The sequence below is a fragment of the Poecilia latipinna genome, unplaced genomic scaffold (genome assembly GCF_001443285.1).
Source record: "Poecilia latipinna isolate Pla-1442-1.1 unplaced genomic scaffold, P_latipinna-1.0 Scaffold2851, whole genome shotgun sequence".
In the NCBI taxonomy this organism is placed as follows: domain Eukaryota; kingdom Metazoa; phylum Chordata; class Actinopteri; order Cyprinodontiformes; family Poeciliidae; genus Poecilia; species Poecilia latipinna.
The window spans coordinates 16,661-43,540 of NW_015115467.1; the positions used below are offsets into that span (position 1 = coordinate 16,661).

Below are 26,880 nucleotides of genomic sequence, written 5' to 3' on the forward strand. Positions count from 1 at the left end.
GTAAAGGTGTAGCAGAGATTAGATCTGACACTGAACCAAACTCATATCTAAGCAACATTTGAACATTTCATTGCTACTTACTAGTCAGTTTTGATGGTGCAGCCTGAACACACACACACACACACACACACACAAAATTAAACCACAGTTTTCTATAACATTGGCGACCCCTCAACCAAAAAAAAAAATTGCTCTTAAAAAATTTCCCTGTTTTATGGTCCCCCCCAATAATGAAATGAGATTTACGCCCTTGCTCCCAGCATAGGAAATGGATCAAATCCAATCTGTCCTGTAGTCTCTGCACAGGTTATGACAGTAACCAGTGCAGTGCATTATTTTTTTCCTCCTCATTAAAACAGAAACACGACAACACTTGCCAGGGCTGAGGAGCACTGCAGCGGGGCAAACCAGCCCAGCCGCCAACACACCACCATAACGGGCTTTCTATAAGTATAGAAAGGAGGATCCAGAGACAGAGAGCAGCAATAACTAGGAGAATATTAATACTGATATCTGGACACCGGATGCAGGTTCTAGGTCCTACAGTTCTGGAACAAAATTCCTGAAAACCTGAGATGTTCAGAAACTGTTGTCTGTTTGACAGCAGCATTTCCATAAAGGGCTCGTTCTCAACGTTTTTATTGCTCTGCATGTGTTTTTATTGTTTTTCTCTTTAATTATTTATTAGCAGCTTGAATCATGATCATTTCTCTCTCTGCTATGTGGAGCTGCCACTTACCTCCCACTCCGTCAGGAAGCTCTTCACCTCATCTGGAGCTGCGCTCTTGTGTCTCCTGAACTCTTCCTTCACGTACTGGTCCCCCAGGGCCCTCAGGTGGATGGGCAGGAAGCGGTGCAGGACCAGGATCCTCTTGTACAGGGAGCGGATGGTGGAGACGTGAGCAGACGCCGCCATTGAACCAAACCGAACCGAACCCGGTGTTTCTAAGCGCTTGAAGCTGACATACCAGCCACACACAGCTGCCTTTACAAGGACACTTACCAAAGTTATTGTTTATCCCGGAAGTTCTTCTTTTTCTTCTTCTTTGTGTTTAATAGTTGACTAAAACACTCAAAGAAAACATACTGCCACCTACTGTACAGGAGGAAGCAAGTCGGGACCTGATCTAATTTATGAGGAAACAAGTTAAAAAACAAACACAAATATATGTGTAAACTAAAAATTGAACACATATTATTTATAGTTCTTTACTTCCACCTCCGTCATTACAACTAATCATTCTCTGTCCCAACCAATGAGTGGCCGGGTACCATAAAAAACTGCATATTATTGTCTCTTTTCTGAGGGTGACATTAAACCTCTTACATAAGGTGCCTTATGTAAGAGGTACATAAGGCACCTCTGACCTTATGTAAGAGGTGCATTCCTGCCACCTGAGGCCCTGTGATTAATCCATCTCTAAACAATGCCTGTTATTGGTATTTTAAGATGACAAATAAAAGCAGTCTGCAGATATATTAATCTTCTTAATTTTCTTACATAAACCACTGCATGAAAACTGTTATATTATCTGTTATAAATACTGTATGTCAGTTTTATTCATTCTGCAACTCTGACCTGTCAAACCTTTGTCCTCCTACAGGAAAGAATCACATCCAAACAGAACGCCAGACCAGGTGTAGCTTCTGTGGAGAAAAATAACTGAGAGAAAACAAATCATTAATAATCTATGCAAATCAGCATATATTTGCTGTTCTTTGTAAAGCATAAAACAGGAAAAACAGGATTACTATTTATGGACTTGTACAATCTGCTCATAGGTTTCTTAAATTTGACTGGGAAATGTTTTGCTGCAGCTGGATTGTGTGTCTTCAGTAAAAGAGGAATAAGGCCATCTATAGGTGGGTTGGAAATTATTCCTATAGTCTTTATTAAGAATATCATGGAATAGAAATATCCTTTATTGTCCCACAGTGTTTGAGTTACTTCACTGATACTGACACTCACATTTCATTGTAGTTTTTGTAACTTCATATTTTAACTTTCATGAATGTTTTATTTATGTACTGTAACTCAAGACATTGTTTCTCATTTTTTTGTGATGCTGAGCCAGTCATAACACACACTACTCTGTCAGTTAACTCCAAACACCTGTAAAGCTTTCCTGAACCTTTAGATAGCTTCTCACTCTGGATCACTGAGCTACACAATCATGAGGAGAACTACTAACTGCACAGACAACCAGAAGACAGACCAGTTAATGACACCAAAAGTCATTGCTGAAGAAGCCGCTTGCTCGGAGTTCTGTTTCCAAGCGTATTACCAGAAAATTGAGTGGAAGGAAAAGGTGCACCAGTAACAGGTAGAACTGCAGCCTTGAGAAGACTGTCAAGTGAAATCCACTCCAGAAGAGCCACCACACACACAAACACTAGATATGGGCTGCAAATGTCTCAAGTCACTCCTGAACCAGAGTCACCTGGGCTAAGAAGAAAAGAATCTGGCCTGCTGTTCAGCCTTCCAGATTTATGTTGTCTGATTAAAGTAAATTCTGGATTTCATTTGGAAATCAAGCTTCCTGTGTTTGGAAGTAGAGTGTAGAAGCACAGATTTCACATTGATACATTGATTGAAGTCCATTGAAGTCTCCAGTGTTAGTGCTGGTTCTGGTCCACTGGGTTTTCTGAAGTTTACAGTCAATGCACAGAGTTTCTAGCAGGAAACTCTAGAGCTCCTCCTGCTTCCCTCTGTTAACAAGCTGGATGGACATTCTGATCTGATTTTCCACACTGCCAAAGGTACCAACAACAACAGTTCCTGTTCATGAATGGCCAGCAGACTCCCCTGACCTTTAACCCCTTAGAAAATCTCTAGGCTGTTGCCAAGAGGAAAATGAGAGACATCAGACCCACCAAGGTACATGACCTGAAGGCAGCTGTCAGAGAAATATGGGTTTCCAGAACCTTATCAGAACCACAGACTGTCCTCCATGCCACACTGCATTGATGCAGTAACACCAGAGGAGAACTGCCAAGTATTGAGTCTGTAGAGATGTACAGAGTTTTCAAAATCCTGACGTTTTTGCTTAAAACATGTTTTTAATTTGTCTAATATAATTTTCTAATTTGCTGAGTCGCTGAATTTGGATTTTCTATACTGTAAGCTGTAATTATTAAAACTGCAAAAATGAATAAAAGCTTGAAATATTTTATTCTATGTGTAATTAATATCTATTAAATAACTGTTTCACTTTCTGAAATCACTGGCAAGAAATATTGAACTTTTATGCAATATTATTTTTTAAATGTACTGGTAGATAAGCTGCTGCTTCTCTAACCAACAACACCATAAAAATGTCTGATGGCACCACAGAGGAAAAATGAAAGCAAAAATTAATACATTCCATGTGCTATTAAAGCATGAATTAAATCTTAAATGACCTGATCAGTTTATCACCCTGGAGGTGAATGAGGGACCTGGAAACATTCCAGCTGAACTCCTTTCAGCCACTCCAGGTGCAGCACTGCCATCTGCTGTTCACATGTTAGTACAGCGATCTTAATCAGTACATAATAAAAGGCAGGATTCAAGGGAAATATTACTCAGACAACTTAAACACGCAATCATACATGTTGCATGACACATATTTAATTTGTTTTTGTTTGACATAAATGCTTTTTCATTGAGTATTGTTATAAACACAATATGTAGCAATAAACCCATTTGTATGATTCTGAATGTTTATTATGTATTAGATGTGCCCTTGATATCTGAGCTTTTTCTAAGTTATTTCATGGTGCGCTGATGATGTGAGCTTGAAAGAGAGAGAAAGGTAAGAAAGGAAGGTGACCATTTCTCATGAACCTGCTAAGACTCTTCCCTGCTATGAAGCCATGTCTGACTTTTAACAATTGTTATCTGATGAACGAGTGTTTATGGCACAACAGCTGCTCAACCTGTTTTCTTCAGAACTCTGATGCAGCAGAACCTGCTCAGAAGGCAAACAAGCCTCCAAACTCCTCCCCTCTCTCTTTATTTGTTCCCTCTGATTGATCAGGTACAGTTACACCAGGTCAATGTTGGTTTTTGCTCCGCCTTTTGAATAAAAGTAAGTTTAGCACCTGCTGCTGTTCAGTCAGTCTGAACACTGTCAGCTCATCACTGGTAGAACTAGATTTCATCCGTTCATTAATGTAAAACCTTTATTTATTCATTTATTTATTTATTTGTCTTCAGATGTAGTTATTATTGTTTTTAGATAATTGAAAACTTAATATTTTAAGTGACTCCTTTATGAATACATATCTTTTTCACAGGTCTTTATTCATTTCATTTATTTATTTATTTATTTATTTTTGAAGAATGAGGCCTACAAGTGTGACGTTCACCATCGGGTTGATTTTTGGATATTTGTCTCTTCGCTTGCTGCTGACCTCCATGTTTTCAGTAGAGCTGGTCTCAGACTCAGTGACGTATGAAAAGAATCGACTTCGTGCCTACAAAGTACACACAGGTACGTTCTTATTTGGTAACTCTAGGTTATAAAATGTGAGCTTAAAGTGACCAGAGTAATTATCAGAATGTATGCATTAGCTTTAACGGTTTGTGGTTTTTCTGTGAAAGTAGAAATGATCCGTCTTTTAAGGATTTCATATGCTTGTCACTATAGCTGTTTTTCTGTTTAGTGGAAACAAGTGTAGAAGGTGCAGTCTGACAATATAATATTAAAATTATATTGGCTCAAATAAAATTTAAACCTTATTGTCATCATCACTTCTACAAAGGAACAACACGTTTAAAAATAAATTGATGTTATTATGGCTATTTTAACTATCCATAATAACATTTACCCGTAGTCATTCCAGTGGGTAATTTTTGACAAGAAAACTAGATGCTATAAAAAGATAAACAACCTGCTGTGCAGGTTGGGTAGGTAAGCACTCTGACAAACTCAAGCAAACAAATGCTTCTGACAACATTCATATTCATGAATGAATGTGCTTCAAAGTCACATCATTTATTCTTGTGATTTTGATTAGGGAGCATTGAGATGGTAGAGTATATATTTATTTAAAATAATCTAAATCTGCTGTCTATAAGTTACATTTCAATAATGAGTTTTTAAATCCATATCAGAATGGGTAAGGATTCCAGTTCTTGTAACATTCTCCATGTTCAGTGAATCCACCCTCATTGAGCTCCTCATACAGAAATAATGAGGAGAGAATTGTAATGTTTTGGATGTAATATGTTCATTTCAAATGTATTTAATTTCATGTTTCTCACAGACTTGATTTAGCAAGTGTGAACTAGATGAACATATTTATAAAACAGGTGACTCTTAAGTTATACACATTAAAATAGAATCTAAATCTTTATGTTTCTGATCCCTGTGGCTGTTTGATGATGGAAAACAAATCAGCTTGTTCACTCACACTGTGGTGAGCTGACATGTCGCAATTTTCAGTACAAATACAATTTTACCCAATGACACTGTGATTAACACAGTGTCATTTTTGCAGGCATACAATAATATGAATTCATACATTGAAATCAATTAATTGTTGTTTCATTTTTAACTAACTGTTGAGCAAGTATAGTGATTCCTGAAGCTCCTTCTGATTCATCTTCAGTATTCTGCCCTCTTAAGTTCACATCCAGCTTCACTTCTATTGACTCTGATGAATGTAAAATAAAATTCAACTCTCCTAGTTTGATCTTTCTGAGTTTTCCACTTTTTCAACTTTTTGGTTGGGTCGTAGAAGACAGGTTAAGAAGAATCAGACTGAGCTCATCATACAAAAAGGTGTGAAAGATTCAGCAGGATTATGTACAAACTGTACAATGAAGGCAGATGTCAATAACTAGAGAAAATGTGAAAAAACAGTAATTTGACTCATGCTGGATATTTATTTAAACCTACTGAATAGATGAGACTGAAAATACTCCACCCCTCATGGTAGGGTCACCCATGGCAAACTGGTCCTCAGTGAGGGATCAGACACAGTGCAGCCCAACACATCCCTTATGATGTGTAATAGTAATGGGAACAATGTTCTTCTCTGCTTGATGCAGTGCCCTCTCTGGAGGTGAGGCACGCTGGCGAGCGGGGATGAACCGGTTCTTCTGAGATCAAGACTGAGACTCGTCCCCAAACCTGATGAACAGCCCAGGGGTGTTAACAAAGGCTGGTCATATACTGTAGTTTGCATTAAACCCACTCATCTGCACTGACTGTCAACAGACATGACACAGAAGACGTGCAGACAAAAGAGAGCTTAAGACTGGGAGAGGCTTTGAATGAGGAAATGTGCAATCCAAACAAAAGAGAGCTTATAACTGGTTAATCTGGTTAGTTATGTATATTTAAAAGTTTTCAGATTTTGTTCCATTTTTCAATAAGGGTGTGAGTTTCTGTTTGGTGAGTCTTTGGAGTCATCTGTGAACGTGGAACTTTAGTGAAATTAAGTCATGCTGAAACACACACAGAGGGAGGCTGGTCAGGAAACACCTTGGGATTCCTCAAAGCTGGTTTTACGTTTTCATAAAGTATAAATACCTTCTTATATTGTCTTTATTTGTTAAATAAATAAATGAATGAATATATAGCGTATAATATAATTTTATCTATCATAAAAAATAATAGCTATTGACATGTGTGAAAAGCATTACAAGCAAGCAAAGTTGGAAAGCAAATAAGAATGACTGACTGAAACTTAATTTCATTGTTCAGAGTAAACCCATCCGTTAACGTCTCATCCCAATCCTGCAACACAAACCTGAATAAGTGAAAGATAGAAATAAATACAACAATAAATTGTGTTTTCTTTCATCTTGAAGAAAGCCCAATCTTATTTTAGTTGCTACAGCTACCAGATGCAGTTAGTCAGTGCAGCACCCACCAATGCTCCGGACCTGGTCACCATCATGTTGCAGTCAGTACAGCTGCTGCAGTGCAGTCTCAGGCCAGTCACATTTACACATTCAAGCCAGCTGATGTTAACTCTTCCTGAAGATAGCCTCATATCTTGTACATTACGGTAGTAGAGCAGTAGGACGGCTGTTCCAGGTGAAAAACAGTTATAGTGTCAGGATCTCAGGTTGTTTTGTAGTTTGATTTGAATTTAGTTTCATTATTATTCTGTGTTAGTTTCTTATTTTGTTAGATCAGTCTTGTTCCTTGTTCTTGTTTTTCTTTATAGTGTAGTGACAGCGGTTTATATTAATTTCTTGTGTCTAGTCATTTTTACTTTAGTTTAGTTATGTTTAGCTTTTTTAGCCTGTTCATTTCCTAACAGGCTAAACAACTTCAGCCACTACTTCAGCAAATAAGATTGTTTTAATAAAACTTCCACTTTAAGGTCCTCATAAAGACAAGTGGCTTTGATGTGAATCCTCAAGTTGAGCAAAATAAGCTGTAAACATAATACAAAAGTTTGAACTTGTATTTTGATTGAAATCTCAGTTCATTTTTTTGCTTAAATAAATCTTTGAAAAAATGTGACATTTTGTTGATCGATGGCTTTATGGATGTGACTCACCACTGTTCCACTTCATCCTACACAAAACATTTCTATTATTTTGAATTTTTAGAGGCCAGTCAGAAGAACAACTCTGCAGTGAATCCCCCTAACTCCACACGGATCTTGTGTTGGATTATGACGGGACCCAGGAACCTGGAATCACGGACCAAACATGTCAAGCAAACATGGGGCAAGCATTGCCACCACATTCTGTACATGAGTTCAGTGAAGACAGACTTCCCAACTGTGGAGCTGAACGTGAGTGAAGGGAGGGAAAACCTGTATTGGAAGACCATCAGAGCACTCCAGTACATCCACCAGCACCATCAGGACAAAGCCAACTGGTTCCTGAAAGCAGATGATGATACGTTTGTGGTCATAGAGAACCTGCAGTACATCTTATCCAAGCTTGACCCAGAAAAACCTTTGTACCTTGGTCGAAGGTTTAAGCCTTTCATCAGCCAAGGATACATGAGTGGAGGAGCAGGTTACGTCCTGAGCAAAGAAGCACTGAAGAGATTTGTCAAAGGGTTTCAAACAGGACAGTGTACTCATTTCTCCACAATAGAAGACATGGCTCTGGGGAAATGTATGGAGACGATGAAGGTGGAGCCAGTGGACACCAGGGACGTGAAGGGCAGGCAAACATTCCACGCTTTTCCTCTAGACCATTACATCATACGACAACTACCAAGACCTCGGCCGTGGTATATGATCTACGACTACTATGTTCCAAATGAGGTAAGGAACACAAACCACTGGTTCATAGGAAAGTCTATATTTTTTGTAACAGTATCATGGAAATATAATGCTAAACTGGTTTCAACAGGGGAAGTAACACACTAAATATATTTCTAATGGCAAATCTGACATAACAACCCAGGTAATCACACATACAAACTAATCAACACAAATTAGTCCATTTGTGAATGCATGTGCAATAAAGTGCAATGCTACAGTGATAAGCATTGAATACAATCACATTTCAAAAGTTGATTAAATGCTTTATAGAAAGTCGCAGTTGGTCCCGTTTGCTGAGAAATGAGAGACGTTCATGCTCAGCTGGGATTTTAGCAAATTCTTCACACAAACCAGCTTCTGAAGCAACTTCTATACTCCCAGCTCCAAACCTGTTTTATTTCAGTCTCTGACCAGACATTTTATTATCAAACTAAACCTGCTATGCAATGTAAAAACAATGTCAAAGAAAACTAAATAGCTCTTCACTTGATGTTTTGAAGTCCTGTCTCAGAAATCTTATGAGGTCGCCTGGCTGTGGCTGGTTTATGATGAAATTATAAATATTTCCATATTATCTATCTAATGGCACTGACTGGAAGATTCAGAAGTTTAGAAATGCATCTATTACTGTTTCTGTTGGGATGCTGTAAAACTGTAAGACTCTTTCCTTTTATCAACAGAACCAATCTGTGCAAAAGTTATCGCTTACCACTTTATAGCCGATCAGTCGATATTAAAGTAACAGATATTGATCTCCAAGTAGCTGATGGAAAGCTTTCTAAATCCTGACAAATTTCAGCTGTTTCTTGGTTTCCTCTGTCTTTTTTGCACATCTACTTCTTTATGTTTTGGATACTTATTCTCTGTGTAACATCATTTACGTTTGAACTCTGCTTGATGTCATGACTTGGGTTATTGCCATCTTCTGGTGTGAAAATTAATTTAAATGTAAATGTGAAAAAAAATATCAGTGTGTTCAATGCCCATTTTACGGACTGTGTACTGATAAAGCACGTTGCTTTGGCCTTTCAAATCCAGATATATGCTTAACAGGGGTTAACAGGGGAGGAAATGAATTTGTGATGGAAACATCGTCAAACATTTTGTAAATAGTTGTAAAAAAAACGTGAGTCTTGTGGTGTTGGAGAGAATTTGTGATGGAGATATTGTGACACATTTATAAATTGTTGTAAAAATACGCCTGGGAAATTGTCCACAGTGTGATGTAAAAATATGTATACTAATTAGTTTTTGGCTAAGTTTGTACACAAGTTCTTAAAATTTACAAAAGAAAATTTCATTTTAGGCTGGAAAAATGGTTCATTCAATATTTTTGTAAATTTCATAGTAAAAATATAAAAAAAAAATTCTACTCGGATTTTGATTTTGTGTGTTTTTTTTTTTTTTTGGTCCAATGTGATAATGCATTTTGTCAAAATGAAACAAACACTGTAAAATCATGAAGCTTAGGTTGTGCTGAAAATAATGTTACCAAATAAGGCAAGGTAAATAGTTTTTTATGGTGAAAATATAAGGGTAAATTCAAAATTAGACCAAAACAGCTATTTAGACCCCTGACTCCTAAGGGTTAAGGAGGGACGTTTTAATTTTATGAATAAACATTAATCCTGTTTGGCCCATGACAGAGTGTATGTTGGAGGCTTTATCCCTTTCTCAAACAACATTGTCTTATGATGAGATTCTTCTTCACACTTGGAAATGCTTTAGTTAGGACTAAACCAGCTCACAAGTTGCACTGAAGAAAGTACGACTGATTTTAGTTATATTTACATTTAAAGCTTTTTGGCAGTGCCTTTTCTTCAAAATGTCAGTACTTATTGCTTGTGCTCTTCTGATGTACAACTTCATTCATAGGCTCAGTTATGTTGATTCCTCTGTATGTGCAGATTACTTGGGTTGTTAAAGACGTGTGAACTTTGTGTTCATGCTACGGTTGAATGAAATGAAATTAACATTTTAAAGTCATTTTTCCCATTGGACGTAGAAATCTCTAAAGTACTGAATATATTAAACACAGTATTAATGATTTTATAAGCTGAACCTTAACAAAATTAAAATAGTAATAATAATCCAAAACAAGCCTCTGCTCCCAGAGGTCATTCGTTCTCTGCATGATGTTTTCTGTTTTCTATATCCAAAACCTCACACTGCATGTTTTGAGTCAAAACTACATGAAACATTATGAAACGGCTGTTTTTCAGGAAGCTACTAAATGTTTCCTTTCCCTTTTTCTGTTTCCTCATCTCTACAGGGTCCAAACTGCTGCTCAGATTTTATTGTTTCTTTTCACTACATTTACCCTGTTCAGCAGTATGTGCTGGAGTATTTTACCTACCATCTGCGACCCTATGGATACTTACATAGATTCAGGCCTGAAGAAATTGTGGAAGAGAACAACAAAACTAACAAAGGAGGATGAGAAGATGAGTGGAATGGGAAAAGATCAAGAAGTGGGGTGAAGTGGATGAGTGAGGAGGAAAGGGCTTGTGCTTGGGGATGTGGATCATTATGAAAAGGGTCCAGATCCCTCTTCATGTGAAGTCACTGGAATGACACAGAAGAAGAGATAGGGAGGACAGAGAAGACAGCAAAGGATAGATAAGAAGAAAGAAGGCGAGAACGAGAGCAAAGAGGTTTTTGCCCAGGTGTGGCTACCATCTGGACATTTTTCTGAGCCTGAGATAACACTTAACGTCATTTAGTCAAACATTAGTGGAGGAATAATTAGACTTCCAACACACCCTTCTGGTAAACTACAGCAATGTTTCCTAGCTTCCAGAAAAGGCAGGGAAGCAGATCATGCCACCTGGACTCTCAGTCCTTAACTGTCGAGTCTCATTGTGTTTGTCTAAAAGCCGTAACAACAAAAACATCCTGGACGTAATTCTAAAGCAAACATCCCTTTTGATCCTGGTATCTTTATGCTTCACTTATGATCAAAGAACTCTGCTATATATTCTTCTAATATCCAGGGAGACGATCACTGTCACCTGAAGTCCGACCTACCAAATACAGATCCAAGGATACAGAAAATTTAACACATAATGGGAAAATTAAACTTCTCAACTACAACAGAAAGATCAGAACTATGAAGGGCAGTGCAAACCTATTGTGACTTCTCTTAACGGAGGTGCATTGTTTTTTACTTTTACTCTTATCGGTTCCCTGTCTTATGTAAATTGTCTCCATTTTCATCTGCCATAAAGTAAAACAACATAAAAAAAATATAGGAGCACAGCTTTGAAAACAGATAAATAACCTAATGCATGTGTTTCTGTTTGGTATGCAGTTTGACTTCTGAAACCCTGAGAGGGTAAACAACGAGATTATATTATTAATTCAATAACAATGAGACCATTTATGGAACTGAACTTCAGTCATTATACAGTTATTCTTTCTGTTGTATCAAATTCCCATGAAATGATTCCAGTTTTCCTGTTGACTCACTGAAACCAGAAATTTACTGTACAAACGTGCTGGATGTTTGTACTGGAAATGTCTGAACATAGCACATAAGAAATGAATAGATTTCATTTCCTACTGTCTGACAATAAAGTAGACTAACATTTTTCTGTTTTAGGCCAGTTAAAATGACCAAAGTTTGCTAAAATCCAAGGTGGGAGACAGATTGTTTTTATTTATAGATTTCATTTTCAACTTTCTGTACTTCTTTAGGTTTTCGTTTCTGATATTGAATTCCCTAAGTTATTCTTATAGTTTCCTTAAAACTGTATGACATCAGTCAAACATTTCATCAATGAGCTTCTCACAATGGTTTGCTGGGATTTTGGCCCATTCCTACTGGCAGAACCGGTGGCATCGGGTCAGGTTTGTTGGCTTCCATGCTCATGCCTAACTTTTCAACTCCAGCCACTTTTTCTCTTGAACTGAGATAATCCTTTTGTGACCATATTTGTGGAAAATTTGCAATAAACTCAAAATGATGCATTAGGATGACAAAATTCTGAACTCTGTTGTTTTTGTGTGAATATCTGTATTCAGACTTCCTTCTTAATCCCTTTAGTACTTAGTTTGATGCTTTTTTTTAGGGTTTTTATCCCTTTTCAAACTTTGTTTGGGGCATGGTTTTATCTAGATTTCTGAGGTCTTTAGATATTGCTTCAATATTTCTGCATCAGGTTGTTTGCCCACGATGCCTTCTGTTTTGGAAAGTGCTCCAATATTTCACAGTCCTGACTGTGAAATATGAACACGACGTATTATATGACGTGTTCAAAGATCAAGCTGTATAATACTGCCATGGACACGTTATTAAAGTCTGGAATACAAGGTCTATTTCCTGATACGAAGCATAAAAGAGCACCCGTGATTAGTAAAGGTTGTTGGATTGAAAAAGGACAAAGTCTAGACAATATTATCACTATATAAAAAAAGTTTATTTTACTCATCTGTAAGCTATTCCTTCAGACACATACACAAGGATAAACAGTAAAAGACATTTTACAATGAGGAGTTTTTCATGCATCATTCACCATAAAGCTGCTGCCAACTGACGACAAACTGAAGTATAAGAATGGATAAAACTTTATGTAAACATTTTGTAAAAATACTAGTACTCATACATAATCACTTTTACAATAAACCAGCTAGACCAAAAATATTTCCCATACTGTAATTCCCTAAATATAAAATATTTTATACGCATGAAAAATTTGTATATATTGAAAATCATGTTTAAAGAGCAAGTAAAAGAATCTCGATTCTGTTTTGCAGTTTTTATTAATTAGTTTAATAAATTGACATAAACTTGTCATTTATTTAGTAATTTCATTTTACGGAGATGGTGACCTCATCATCTGTCTATTGTGTAGTGTTAAGAAAATAAATTTAAAATAAGCTAGTTTTAAAACTTAACATGTCTTGATTCAAATGGCCTAATTGTAGTTTTAAAATCAGTAACTTATTCTGGCTTGTTGACCTTTATGTTACCTGTAGTTACAGCAGATTGCTTGCTAGGATCCTTTGAATGGCCTTTTGTCTGTGTGGGAAACAAAATGCAGAAGTTCCAACTTTCACACCCATCTGTGGAGAGTCGTAAACACAGCAGGAGTTCCTGGCTTCAGATAAAGGGTCAGAGATAGCTCCTGGTTGGATGAGCAAAGATACGCCTATTTGAATAAATTAAAGATAAGAATACGCCCTGAGTATAAAACTTTCTCCTCAGAAGTAAAAGATCAGATTTGCTCCTGCAACTCTCCAAAGACGTCTTTGGACGTCTTTGCTTTTCTTTCTTTCCTTCTTTTTTCCATGTCTGTCAGGTAAATGAATGTATGTCTCTGTTTTTCTGCTGTTCTGTTGTAATTTTATGCGTTGTCTTCTTTTGGATTAAACTCTGCAATTCTGTGACATCAACACGCATTGCTGTTTCTTCTGAGTGGCTACATGTGGCCGTTGCGAGAAGACCCGGGATCATAAAGGGAGAGAGAGAGCCAAACTTTTTCCAAAATTAACTAATTCAGAGAAAGTTTCCTTAACACTAGCAACTATACAGAATTCAGTAAAGATAGTGACTTGCAAAAATATTCACACCACTTAAAGGTTTTTACATTTTATTAAACTACAACCACAATTATTTTCCAGGGATTTCAGGTAAATGACCAACACATAGCAGTGCATAGTTATAATTATATGTATTGTGGAACAAACTTCCACAACCAACTTGGAAAAATTTAATGTTTCAATTGTTGATTTTTTATGTTTTTATGAAGTAAAGCACTTTGAACTGCCTTGCTGCTGAAATGTGCTGTACAAATAAACTTTGATCATTTGCTTTGAACATCTACAGGCTGAAAATGTTACCTTCTTTTTTTTAATAGCTCATTGTCAATCAAATTGACTTGAGAGTGTCAATGAATGTCACATTTCTAGAGGAAATATGAATTCTCAGAATCTCAGATTAAGGTCTGGACTTTGACTTGGCCATTCTAACATCTTCTTTTATTTGAAGGGGTGTGCATAAGACTGTCATGACATTGTCATAAACATGACATAACACCTGTCATGAACATAAAGAAGTCTTTATGGATGTTTATGACAGTTGTCATGAAGTGTCATTCGGTAAATAATGACACTTTAATGCAAAGTTGCTCTAAAAGTTGCATTGAAAGCCCATTAAAATGCCAACTTTGCATTCAATTATCATCATTTACAAAATCATACAAAGTTGGCACTTTTAATGGACTTTTAATGCAACTTTTAGAGCAACTTTGCATTAAAAGTGTCATTATTTATCAAATGACAATTCTTGACAACTGTCATAAACATTCATAAAGACTTCTTTATGTTCATAACAGGTGCTATGTCATGTTTATGACAGTTAGTGTCATAAACATGACACTAACTGTCATGTTTATGCACACCCCTTCAAATAAAGTGTTACCAATTTTTTTTTTTTTTGGTCTAAGGCAGTCCATAATCACACAGTTTCCCACCACATGTAGCATTTTGGTTCCATAGAACAAATTCTGCTGTGTCGCCTTTATGACTTGCGGAAAACTGCAGTCAAGACTTCTAAGTAATGTGCTAGTTTGTGTTGGTCTATTACATGAATTGCTGAATGTTAAAGACTTCAGCTTTCAGGAAAACATGCTGCTATTGTCAGCATGGCCTCATTTAAAGTCTTTTTGTCACTTAGTTACACTAAAATGGATATTGACTTATTTTATTTGTATTTTCTGAAATTCCTGTAGATCTGATGTAATATGTTGGTTTTCTTTGTTCTACACATTTTTGCAAGCTGGCATTACATGAAAATATTTCTACTTGAATTAGACCAAAGACAGATACAGATAAATCAAAGTAGTTAAAATGAACTACTTTGTGTTTAACTTGACAAGAATTCAACAGATTTTCTTTCTGTGTAATATTCCTGAGATGTCTAGTCCTGAATTTGTGCTTTATAAATATAATTGGAATTCAGTGAAATGTCTGACCCGGCTTAACTCAGCACCATTAGTGGTAAACTGGTGAAGCTTTAGAACATGAATAAAGTTTTATGTTAGCCTGAATAGCAGGTAGAAGTTGAGACCAAAACAAGCTGAATCTACAGGGTGTATGAAGGCCAGTTCCATCACTGATGAAAAAAATTCAAACTTGTGCTTAAACTAGTACTTAAGCTTAACTCTTATAATTAATAACTAAGTCATAACTATGAGATAGCTACTTGTATCTTATATATATGATTATGAAATATATATTTTTTCCATTGCATTGGAGATGGACTTCCATTGGGCCGTGTTACGAGTCTGTAGAAGGACCAGATTTTCAAGTCAACAGTCAGTTAACAGCCATAACAGAAAGGAACAAAGAAAGTTCAGTGAGAACAGATTTCAGATAGCAGCAACATGTTTCCCTCAGCAGTCAGAACATGACAGGTATTGCTTCAGGCACTGCTCTTTCATGTTGCTGTTATTGGAACTAATGGAATCTGCTTAGCACCAAGCCCAACTTTCCACTACACAGCCTGTTACGTGTAGACACAGGTATGCCTGCAGTTGGCTTCATTCTCAAAGTTGTTTGTGTTGCCCTGACAACCGCCATACCAGAACTGTGCACAGGCGTTGGCCTCCGGGTCGTAGTACCACCTAATCCTGTACTGCCGACACGGACCAGTTTCAAGAGGCTGGTTGCACCCCCCACCTGGAGGATGAAGCAGATGATAACTGTTTTGGTGGATTGTGGATTGATCCAATGTGGCAGGTTAATATGTACATAACCTATCTGTTGGTAGCTAGTTTGCAAATAAACTAGTAATATCTACACTGATCTAAATAAACCTTTAATCAACTAAAACTTAATCTTCCTTCCCTTTTCAAGCATTTTACAATTCAATAATTACCGATTCCCAAACCAGTGTGGTAGCATTTAGCTACACCTCTGCTCCACAGTCACACACATAAAACCGGTTGCAGTAATTTACCAGCTCAATTGGCAGTAGATGCTTGGTTCACTTACAGCCTATCTAACACGCTATTATTAATAAGCAATAAATCAATAACTATGTATATCATGACGGACACATGAGTAATATCAATACATAATGCATCTGACAGAACAGTCAGTGGTGTCCAAAGTCGGTCCTGGAGGACCGGCATCCTGCATGTTTTAGTTCTCTCCCTGGTGGTGGTAACAACCTTTTCAGTTTGTCAATGTTCCTCTTAGGCCTCTAACGAGCCATTATTTGATCCAGGTGTGTTAAACCAGGGAGAGAACTAAAACATGCAGGATGCCGGGCCTCCAGGACCGACTTTGGGCACCTGAACTCTGATCCAGAACCACACAGCATTCTGGGAGGTGTAGGCAGAGGAAAGACTTTAAAGTAAAAATACATCCATTATGACTTCAGGGAGGACTTCAAGTATGACAAAAATAATATACTTGCAACATTTTTGTCACAAGTATGACACTGTGACAAAAAATTATTTTTCATGATTTGTGATTTTTAAAAATAAAACAAAAAATATGAAAATATGATTTCTAAACCTGAAAAAAAAACTGTACAAATGAATCATTAACCCAAACACTCCCAGACGTCTGCAGTTCAATCATCTACTGCAGTTCCTTCAAATTAACCACAAGAACTAGTCCAGTCAAGTTTATTTGTACGGAACATTTCAGCAACATGGCAGTTAAAGAGCAGCCATCAATTATAAAGAAAGCAATGAAGATTACATTTTGTCAAATTCCTTCATCAGAACCACAGGTTCTGGTTTTGGGGATGCAGAGTAGACCTGAGACGTCTGGAAGAAAAAAATTATTTTTGTCTATCGGGGGTGCCCAAAGTCGGTCCTGGAGGGCCGGCATCCTGCATGTTTTAGTTCTCTCCCTGGTGGTGGTAACAACCTTTTCAGCTTGTCAATGTTCCTCTTAGGCCTTCTAATGAGCCATTATTTGATCCAGGTGCGTTAAACCAGGGAGAGAACTAAAACATGCAGGATGCCGGCCCTCCAGGACCGACTTTGGACACCCCTGGTAAATGGTGCAGCTGCATCTTGATCACAAATCTGTTTCAGAATATTATTCTCCAGAACTATGTCACAACAGTTCTTGAATGTATTTTGGTGCTGAAGAGTGTCTGTGGTGACCAGCTGTAATGAGGAAGGAGCGCAGCGTTCACTCAGATCCAAACACGGCCCATCTTCTGGAGACTGTAGAGCAGGGGTGCCCAAGTCCAGTCCTCGAGAGCTACCATCCTGCAAGTTTTAGAAGTATCCTTATTCCAACAGACCAGGATCAGCTCTACAGAGGCCTGGTAAAGAGCCATTCATCTGATTCAGGTGTGTTGAAGCAGGGATGCATCTGAAAGTTGCAGGATGGTAGCTCTCGAGGACTGGACTTGGGCACCCCTGCTGTAGAGGATGTGTACCAGACTCTGTGTTTTCAGTTATGCTTTATTGACTTTTATTACACTGGATCCTAGGATTTAAGTGAATTATCTCTCATGTAAACCCAATGTAACATCTGTTCTTTGGGCTTCAGAGTTGTTTTCTCCTCCGTGTATAAGAAACATACAGATGTGTGGCCACATACTGTATGTGTCAGAGCTCAATCTGTTCAAACTTACATAAAATCTCTTCAGCTTTTTTGTTTCTTTTCAGGTATATGAATTTAACCAGGGGTGTGACATGTTAGTGTGTTATGATTCTGCTATTTACCTGATGGAGGTGACACAGTCAGAGTTGGTGATGGAGGGCCAAAGGTTGTATGAAAGCTCTTCACCTCACCTGGCCAGTCAGTCGGACTCTGCCGCTGCACCACAGAGTTCTGCCCTGACTCTCTCTTCTCACCATGAGGGGTAAATGGTAGACTTGGCTGCTTGTTGGAGGGCTCCACCGTCACCTCAGGGTCAAACTGGTCCTCATGAGGCCACAGTGACTCAGTGGGCTGTGGAGCAGGTGGCTAGAGGGAAACGGATGAGCAAAAGAACAAAAGAGTCAGGTTCTGATTCACCATGTCACCAACTTTTCCAGTGCCATCATCACAGCACTTCATTCATGTAGAAAATAGCAACAGAGTCACAAACAGGCCCTTCTGGTTCACCGACTGTGCCCTATTATTATTGTTTTTATATGCCATCTGCTCTCTTTCTGTGCCACACAGGTATATGTGCAAAGGACACAAAAAAGTTTCATGGTAAAACTTGTTAGCTTTGTTGGATTAAATCATAAATCAGGTTTATCAAATTTCCATATGATGGAGGAAACAGACCAACAGTGACGCCCTATTTACAGTTTGACAGTTTTCCTGGTGTAATTTGATCTGCTGACTGCACCCACCATCGAACAAAAGGGCCATTGCAGGATGCATTTGTTATAGTCGCCTAGTCACAGTTCAGTATTTGTGGACTGTTCAGTGGAATTGAACTCCAAAGAAAATTAGCTTATTTGTAGATTTTTGTATACATGGAAAATAATCTAAAGGAAATGCAGCTTGGGATGATGAAATACCTAATCACAATGTTACTTGCAGAGCAGCCAATCAAAGAGCCCCAGTCATTTTGCTTGGTGCTGATTGGCTGTACCCATAAGAGTGGATATAAGCAGGACTAATGACGTTAGCTTCTATGGTGGCGCAGAGATGGTTTCCACTGGGCGTATTAATCCACAGCAGAACATTTCTGGTGTTTAATTATTAAAATACAGGATGCATATAAAACACTAACAGCTGTGAGTCCAGACCTTCTGAATGAAGCAAAGTGTAGAACAAGCAGCTGGTTTTTACCACGCTTCGTTCTTCCTGCTTTAAATCATTTAGCAAATTTTGCCCAAAGAACATCCATGTTGTGACTGATTTTCTGTTCAGAAAGAGTGAAGGGTATGTAAGCTAGATAGCAAATAATGAGTTCTATTAAATTATAGTTTAATCATACAATACACGATCATAAATGGTGGCTTAATGCTTTTTAGCCAAGTACCATAATAATACAAAATATGACAGCAATGTTACCCTTGTGTTTTTTGCTTCTGGGATCTTTTTAGACTCGATGTCTTCTGGTCCATTCGGATGGGTTTCCACAGATGAAAACAATGATTTTGGACTAAATGGTGCCGCTGCATCTCGATCACAAATCTGCTTCAGAATATTATTCCCCAGAACAATGCAAGAAATAAAAAAAAAAAAAAAATGTTGTATCAAAAGCCAGTCTGTTCAGACTGGCTTTTGGTTAATTTTGTTCCTTGATTTTAGATTCTTTTAATATTGATGTGTTTCCTTTTTTGTAAAGCACTTTGTGATTTTTATGTCTGTGAAAGGTGCTATATAAATAAAGTTCACTTACTTACTTACTAAAACACATTTTGTTTCTCATGACAATAGCTAATGTGAAAAGATTTACAACTCAAGCATTCCTCAGGACAGCCATTCCTCTAGAGAGGAATGCTGAATGGCTTTAGATCAAGGAGAGGAATGGGTTAAAGGAAGGACTTTGGATGAGAAAGATGTTAAAATTTTTGGTTGTTTTAATATACAACTATGCATGCTGGTAAGGCTGTTTCCGTCTTATTAAATGTAAAAGATCAGGTTCTTAATAACAACTACATTAAATGCTCAAAATACAGAATCCACAAATAAACTTCTGATACGTCGTGTTGAATTATGTCTGTAGTTTTCTTAGCTGCACCCAAAATAAGAACTAATTAGCATGAGAGGTTTTTAACAACTGGACCATATTTTCTTGTGAACAACTTGCAAAACAACTGATGCTTACTGTTTACATGCAGTGTTGTGCTTACTGAATCAGACTTTTGTTTGAGATCTGAGGCATTGACTCTTACAATGACAATGAAAACGAAAACGACTGAAGTCATGTCTGTTCTATCAGACATCCTCTGCCTGATGCATCACAGAAACAACTTTCCAAGCAGGTCACTGATTTTCACAACCTTCAAAATAAACCTGGTGCATGTATGTGATATTTACGTTTGATTGTGTTGTTTGTATGACCCTTCTAACTAACCTCTTAAATGAACTTCAGAAATTGTGTCTTCTTAATAATCAACACACTTTAGAACAATAACAAGGAACTGTTGTGTATTAACTCACCAGGCAGCAATAGGAAGTCATCGATAATGTAGACATGTTCTTCTTTAGGATCAGAGGCAACAGTCTTCATCTCACTCAGGAACTCTTCATAAAGAGGATCAGTCTTTTTCACCACACCTATGATCAACACCTCAATCCCCTCTGCATGGTTTTCTGAGGCTGTCTCTTTAAACTGCACCAGATCACGCTGATCTAACTGAACATCCGTTAAAACTACAGCCACTCTCCTCACATGGGGTCGAGAGTCTCTGAACACCTTCCTGGCTTGGAGCATGGCACTGCCGGTGAAGGTGCCCTCGCCCAGGTAGGGCATGGCTCTGACAGCAGCCTTGATCTCCTCCCTGCTGGACTGCTGTTGCAGGTCGACCACCACCGTGTTCAGATGGCTGTAGTGGACCACCCCAATGCGGCTGGCCTCCTGGCTCACAGTGAACTGGTCAATAATCGCGTTCACAAAGTCCTTAACCACCTCAAAGTTTTCCGGGCCCACGCTCTCAGAGCTGTCAATCACAAATACCAGTTCCAGTGGAATCTCTCTGCACATGACGCCACATCCTAGCACACGGAAAGGGAAAAGTTAAGGGTTTAAAACCTTTACGTACACAGATAAGACTTATACATTTATACAAAAAAAAAAAACATTGTCATAATTTTATACCTTTCTGACTTCACTATACAGTTTACATGATAGATCAAGTTTAATGTACTTGAATATTTCCTGCTAACACAACAACAGTTATTTAAACATACACCCCTTCAGAGTTTTACCAAATATTTCCTTTATGATCTGGATGACTTCATCTCTCTGTGGATGGGAAACAAAAATATTTAAGAAACCCAGAAGTCCTTCATTAAGCCGTTTGTCCCAGTCTGGTACTAACCGCAAGTCCCGGCTCTCCTTTTTCTCCAGGTCTCCCCTAGAGGATCAGAATATGGTTATGTACAATATCATGACTGGAATATAGGCTGTCAGAAAAAAAAACAAAAAATAAAGTTATATATTATGTGGAAAAACACTAATACATACCAATCAGAAATTTTAGATCGGCATAAAATGAATAAGTGTAGAAAACAGCCTGATATCATAGATTGAATAGTGATTAATAAACTGGCCCTTTAAACAAACTGAACCTGTCATGTTACCGGATTTCCAGGAGAGCCAGGTGGTCCAAGGTCCCCCATATCTCCCTTTTTCCCCTTTTGTCCAGGAGATCCTTGACTACCCTGAAGCATAAAAGCTTTCCTTATGATAGCATTTTGGAGCACTGGTAAGTGAACGCAGCAGAAGTCAGGTATGAAATTATTTCCACCTGCAGCCTCAGAGTTACTGTACCTTCTGTCCTGAGAGATCTGCTCCTGGAAGCCCTCTTTGTCCCATTGGACCTTGAAATCCATGCTCGCCCTGGAGATAAAGATGGACGGATTGGTCAGACTGTCCAATGCATCAGATCACATGGAAGACTGAAGGCCAGTCGGCCAAACTGAAAAATGACTCACTCAAAATGTCTGAATTAACCACCCTGATTGGGTCCAAAGTTCTGACCTTTTCTCACATAACAACATGACTCTCATTCAGACCCCATTACTGTTTCCTTCATACCTTTGGTCCAGGTAGTCCTTCTCCTGGAGGCCCATGCATGCCAGGTGGACCAGGCTGTCCTGTAGAACCCTGTAAATCAAAGATATTAAGGAAACAATTGAATATGTTTCTATAATTAAAAAAAAAATGAAACACTTCAAAAGGACACACATCTTTGTAATTCCCACTCTGACCTTTGGCCCAGGAAGTCCAGTTCCAGGAGGTCCTGATGGTCCTGGTGCACCCGGTAAGCCTCTTTCACCCTATCAAAAAAAGTCAACAAAACAACACAATTTGAACACATCCGCCTCATAGGCAGTTCAACTCTCCAGTATAGTAGTTTGTAAAAATACTTTCCAAACTTTATTGTAGTTTATGAATTTATAAAACACAGCTCACCTTTGCTCCCGGTAATCCTTTTCCTTCAGGTCCCATTTCTCCTCTTAGTCCAGTCAAACCTGGCAAACCCTGGAGATGGAGTCAAATATGTTTAGACACTAACCTCTGACACTGTAGGTACTATGCAAAATGTACACCCCACTGTCCTTCTATTACCTGAGGTCCAGGCACAGAGTCTTCCTTTGGCCCCAGTGGCCCAACAGGTCCAACACTACCTTTGTTTCCCTGGCGATGGAGTAGGAAGCAGTCAGAACACCAACATGAATCAACAGGTCTACTGCAGATGAAAGATAAGAATCCAAATGACCTATACTTGTATAGCGCTTCTTCAAGTCCAGGTAACTCCAAAGTGCTTCACACATACACAGTCACACACTGATGGTCATCAGGACCTTGCCTGCTGGTGGTGGGCCCCCTGACCACCAGCAGCAGGCAAGGCAGGTGAAGAGTCTTACCCAAAGACAATGTCTGAGACGGACGGAGCGTGGATCAAACCTCCGACTGCAGGAATAACTCTGCAAGTCAGCTGAGCTCATCATACCGTCCAACACTCATAAGAATCGTTGTAAAAGGCAGAATCTGAAGGTGTTGTGACAATGTGCTGATGGGGGAGTGCCGGAAAGAGCAGGAGCTTCTTAAAGAGACAGAGCCCAATTTCAAGGCGTCAAAGTTTAATTTCTTTTAAGTTAAGTTTGATATATGCAGTATTTTTTCCTGGTGTTGAAGTATAAAGAATAATATATACAATATTTCCCCCATTAATGAAAAAAAAAAAAAAAAAAAAATTAAAGCAAACTTAGACAAAACACAAAGGAAACCAGGCAGAATCCAGAGCAACAGTGGAGTCCAGTAGAATAAAACTCAGACCCCTAAATAAATGTGATTAGTAGAGTGGATCTGATTAGCAGAATAAATGTTTGCTGTGAGAAGAACATGTAGAGGTACCTGAGTTAAGCTGAAGAAAACCCAAGAAAATGTCAGTTTAATATTCCTGTTTGGGACATGGTTAATTCAAGGCCTTAGGCAGCTCTGTATGTACAGGATGGTCATCTGGTTTTTTTACCGGTCAAACAGTCAGTCAGTGGATGAGCAGGTGAGGAAACCAAACCGTTTGCCAGGCAGACCCAGAGCATGACAGGCAAAAGGCCCCCTGTGAACAGGTATGTCGTTGTTTGCCTGCCAATTTTGAATAAATCCTCCACAGAACTGTATTTTTAAAGTTCTGTACCTCCTTTATACTGAATAAACTACAAACACATGATGCATAATGATCTGGTATTTTGTATTTTTATCTTTTTATTATCTTTTATGTTCTTTGATAATCATTATTCTTTTTATTATCTTTTCTTTCTTTGTTTAATTAAAACTTATTCTGCTCAGATTATTTTGCTGCAATGTATTATGCAAATTGAACATGCTGCATGCTCATGCAGATCACGTGAACAGGGCGTGCTTGGCTCTGGTTGACTTGGGTTGGGCTCTGATTGGTCTGCTGGTTCACGCTCTCAGCCCATGATTGGCTCATGGTCAGAGAGCGGCTACCTCTGATTGGATGGCTCGCCTGCAAGGATGGAAATGGCCATTCCGCCTTTGCACGCAGGCGTCCCTTTGTTTAAGAGATAAAATACGAAAAAGCCCGCGGTTTTGGTCAGAGTCTGCTGTGGATCGCGTCCGAATGCCCAGCTACGTTGATGCTACTGCTTATCTCTAGGCCGAAGGCTCTCCGGCCAAGTTTCACGAGGTAAGCGCTGGTAACTTGAATGAATCGAGCATCACGTGTTTAGTCAGAGTGTTTTGTACTGTATTCTGTGGGGAATAAATCGAGCATATTTGTTCTAGCAGTAACAGTGTTTGATGCATGTTATTTTGCTGTAATCTGTGGGGAAATAAATCGAGCACATTTAATTCTAGCAGAAACAACGTTTGGTTTCGTTATTGCAGACGAACTCCTTCGACCCTGATTTAAAATTTCATAAAACACATAAATTGAGTTACATTTGCCTTTAGTTTCATCACTCTTAAGTCTTTTTTTTTTTTGTTTTTCATGGGTAAATAATCACTAGAATCTGTGATCATATTACTTTGGGTCCAATTATTCCCACTCCAGGCTCTCCAACAGGTCCAGATGGTCCCACGGGGCCTGGCTCTCCCTGTCAGGAACAACAAAACCAAAAGGATTCATGACAGGAAAAACACAAGTACAAACACCACCTACATAAAGGTTGGTGATTCTATATACGGTAAATGCAGAAATTACCATATCAGTGTTATCACAGGAAAGGTCATTATACTCTTTAAAATATATCTATTTGTATTTTTAAAAATCACCAATTTGGTCAGGGTGTTAGATAATTGAAGTAAACAAGATCGTCACTGGTTCTGTGTTATGATTCTATGGCCTTTCACCTCTAAAAATTCATACTCATGTCATTAGGAGCCAAATTAAATAAGGCAGCACTAAAAAAATGTGAAAGAAATCCTAACAGCCCTCTTGTTAAATCAGTGATGGTTGAGAGAAGTTCACAATGCATCAGTGACCTTCCTGCTTTGAATAACATTTAACTCACATCTGAGGGAACAAAGTTAATGGTTTCTTTTGACAAGCATTAGACATGTGTAAAACAATAACTAATATGAATCTTATTTTGAATTAAAAAAAACATGTCTATGCTTTTACTACTGTCATTGTTTGGTGAAATGGGAAATGTGCTACACATTTGTTTGAGATCATGTAGAAAAACAAGTAAGGCTATTAATTATGACCATTTTTGGATGCTCAGAAAGTTTCCTTGAACCCATCAGCAGAGCGGGGATTCTCTGATCCAGACCTCCAGGGCCCAGAACTCTCTGCTTCAACACATCTGAGTCAAATAATCAGCTCATTAGCAGAACTCTGGAGGGCCTGACTGTACTCAGGAGGTAATGCAGCCATTTGAGGTGAGTTGAACAAGGGACACATCTAAAAGCTGCAGGGTACTGGCTCTGGAGGCCTGGATGTGAGGATCCCTGCTCTACAGCAGGGTTTCCCAACCCTGGTCCTGAAGCCACACTACCCTGCATGTTTTAGGTGGTTTTTTGCTTCAGTCGAGGGATTTCAATTGGCAGGTGTTTGCTGAACTGCAATCAGCTGAATCAGGTGTGTAGTAAAGCAGGGACACATCTGAAACATGCAAGGCAGTCAGTCTGGAGGACCAGGGTTGGGAAACACTGCTCTAGATCAGTGTTTCTCAACCCTGGTCCTCACTGCCCCCCTGCTCTGCATGTTTTAGATGTGCCTCTATTCCAGAACAGCTGATTCTAATGATTGCATGACCATCAAGTACTGCAGAAGCCTGTTAATCACACAGAGATACAATTCAGGTGTGTGGCTGAAGGGAAATACCTAAAACATGCAGGACAAGGGGGCGGTGAGGACCAGGGTTGAGAAACACTGATCTAGAGTATTCAGACATGTGAACAACACATCTGAGTGCAAAATGCTGTGGATGAATGTTGGAGCCAGAGAGGCTCCAACATTCACTCCAATTAATTCTGATCCTTATTCTACAAATGCATTTTCTTTTCAATTGTGGCATCACAAGGGGGAAATAAGCAGACTCTCCCAAATCAAAGAATTTACTGCCAAAGATGTATTATTACAACCAAAAATGTAAATAAATTGAATACAAACACAGTTTTCCTCTCTTTTTGTGCTGAGCTTTGATCTTGAATGAACATTAAAGGCCAGAACTCATCTATACCATTACAATGATGTTTGTAAAATGTTTGTATTTCTCATTAGTAATATTTAGCTATTACTGTTAGTTTTTGGCTATTGCCACAGCCAATAGAAAAACGGGCAGACAGCCAATGATGGAATTCATCCATCTTTGCTTATCTTTGTTTAAATGATTCCTTCAATTCCATAACATACATCTATGTGTCTGGTTTTCTTCTACCTTTGTTCCTGGGTAGCTCTGTCCAGGAGATCCAGGTAGGCCCATCATTCCTGAGCTTCCTGGCTCCCCCTGAGCCAGGAACACATTAAACAGACAGGCTTTTGTTAAAAGCATAAGTACAACAATTTAAACCATGTGGAAAAAAGAAAATATGTGATCATCTGTATAAATAAATGAATCAACATGAATTAAACACCATAGCTATTCATAACCATCAGACGTTAGAGCTTGTGTTAAAGGAAATCTCAAGTGGCCTCCTCTGAAAAAGCTCTTGGCTCTTCAGAGAACATCTAGCTCCTCTCATACAGTGGCTCTTTCTGCTCTTCCCTCATCACTTTGTTTCTTATTGCCGCTGATTCTACTTCCAAGCAGCTAATTATTAGCTTTGATATTAACTGCATTGCTACATCTTCATTTGTTAGCTGTTTAGGATAAAACTGTCAACTGCATAAACATAAACACAAGTGTTCATAAACTTCAGGCGAATGGCAAAGTCCATGGTTCCAGTTATTTTGGCAAATCTTCCAAGTCTTGACAAGAAGAAGCAGCTTCAGACCGTCCCACTACCACCATTATGTGCTTTTTCCTAATTGCTTTGAGTTTTTCTGCAGATGTAACTGGTGGGACACCATCTAAAACAATCCGCTTTGGTCTCAC

General features: G+C 38.5%; 3 protein-coding genes across 4 annotated transcripts in view; 1 reads left to right on the forward strand and 2 right to left on the reverse strand.

Moving 5' to 3' along the window:
- The window catches only part of sdhaf3 (succinate dehydrogenase complex assembly factor 3), a 14,026-nt gene extending 12,979 nt beyond the window's left edge, over positions 1–1,047 (reverse strand). The window contains exon 1 of the mRNA XM_015021763.1: positions 740–1,047. Coding sequence (XP_014877249.1) covers positions 740–916 — 177 coding nt within the window. The 5' untranslated portion in view covers positions 917–1,047. The remainder of the gene's footprint in view (positions 1–739) is intronic.
- Positions 1,048–4,059: 3,012 nt separating this feature from the next.
- On the forward strand, positions 4,060–12,212 carry c1galt1a (core 1 synthase, glycoprotein-N-acetylgalactosamine 3-beta-galactosyltransferase 1a). 2 transcript variants are annotated; one of them, XM_015021761.1, is made up of 4 exons: positions 4,063–4,155; positions 4,324–4,475; positions 7,556–8,226; positions 10,499–12,212. In XM_015021761.1, exons 2-4 carry the CDS (start codon positions 4,325–4,327, stop codon positions 10,664–10,666), a joined length of 990 nt encoding a protein of 329 aa, XP_014877247.1. In that variant the 5' UTR covers positions 4,063–4,155; position 4,324; the 3' UTR covers positions 10,667–12,212. The 2 variants fall into 2 exon arrangements, with proteins under 2 accessions (XP_014877246.1, XP_014877247.1); XM_015021760.1 differs by having other exon boundaries at positions 4,060–4,475.
- A 2,404-nt stretch (positions 12,213–14,616) lies between these two features.
- The window catches only part of col28a1a (collagen, type XXVIII, alpha 1a), a gene marked incomplete at its 5' end in the record, with an annotated part of 37,909 nt that continues 25,645 nt past the window's right edge, over positions 14,617–26,880 (reverse strand). The window contains 14 exons of the mRNA XM_015021762.1: positions 14,617–15,906; positions 17,922–18,165; positions 19,213–19,361; positions 20,308–20,862; positions 21,076–21,112; positions 21,189–21,224; positions 21,451–21,531; positions 21,641–21,709; positions 21,908–21,976; positions 22,081–22,149; positions 22,286–22,354; positions 22,442–22,510; positions 24,367–24,435; positions 26,224–26,292. Coding sequence (XP_014877248.1) covers positions 15,734–15,906; positions 17,922–18,165; positions 19,213–19,361; positions 20,308–20,862; positions 21,076–21,112; positions 21,189–21,224; positions 21,451–21,531; positions 21,641–21,709; positions 21,908–21,976; positions 22,081–22,149; positions 22,286–22,354; positions 22,442–22,510; positions 24,367–24,435; positions 26,224–26,292 — 1,758 coding nt within the window. The remainder of the gene's footprint in view (positions 15,907–17,921; positions 18,166–19,212; positions 19,362–20,307; positions 20,863–21,075; positions 21,113–21,188; positions 21,225–21,450; positions 21,532–21,640; positions 21,710–21,907; positions 21,977–22,080; positions 22,150–22,285; positions 22,355–22,441; positions 22,511–24,366; positions 24,436–26,223; positions 26,293–26,880) is intronic.

Coding starts and splice junctions, on each gene's coding strand:
- c1galt1a (XM_015021760.1), top strand. CDS start 4,325: ATGAGGCCTACAAGTGTGACGTTCACCATCGGGTTGATTTTTGGATAT. Junction 4,476..7,555: donor TGCCTACAAAGTACACACAG/GTACGTTCTTAT, acceptor TTGAATTTTTAG/AGGCCAGTCAGAAGAACAAC. Junction 8,227..10,498: donor ACTACTATGTTCCAAATGAG/GTAAGGAACACA, acceptor TCATCTCTACAG/GGTCCAAACTGCTGCTCAGA.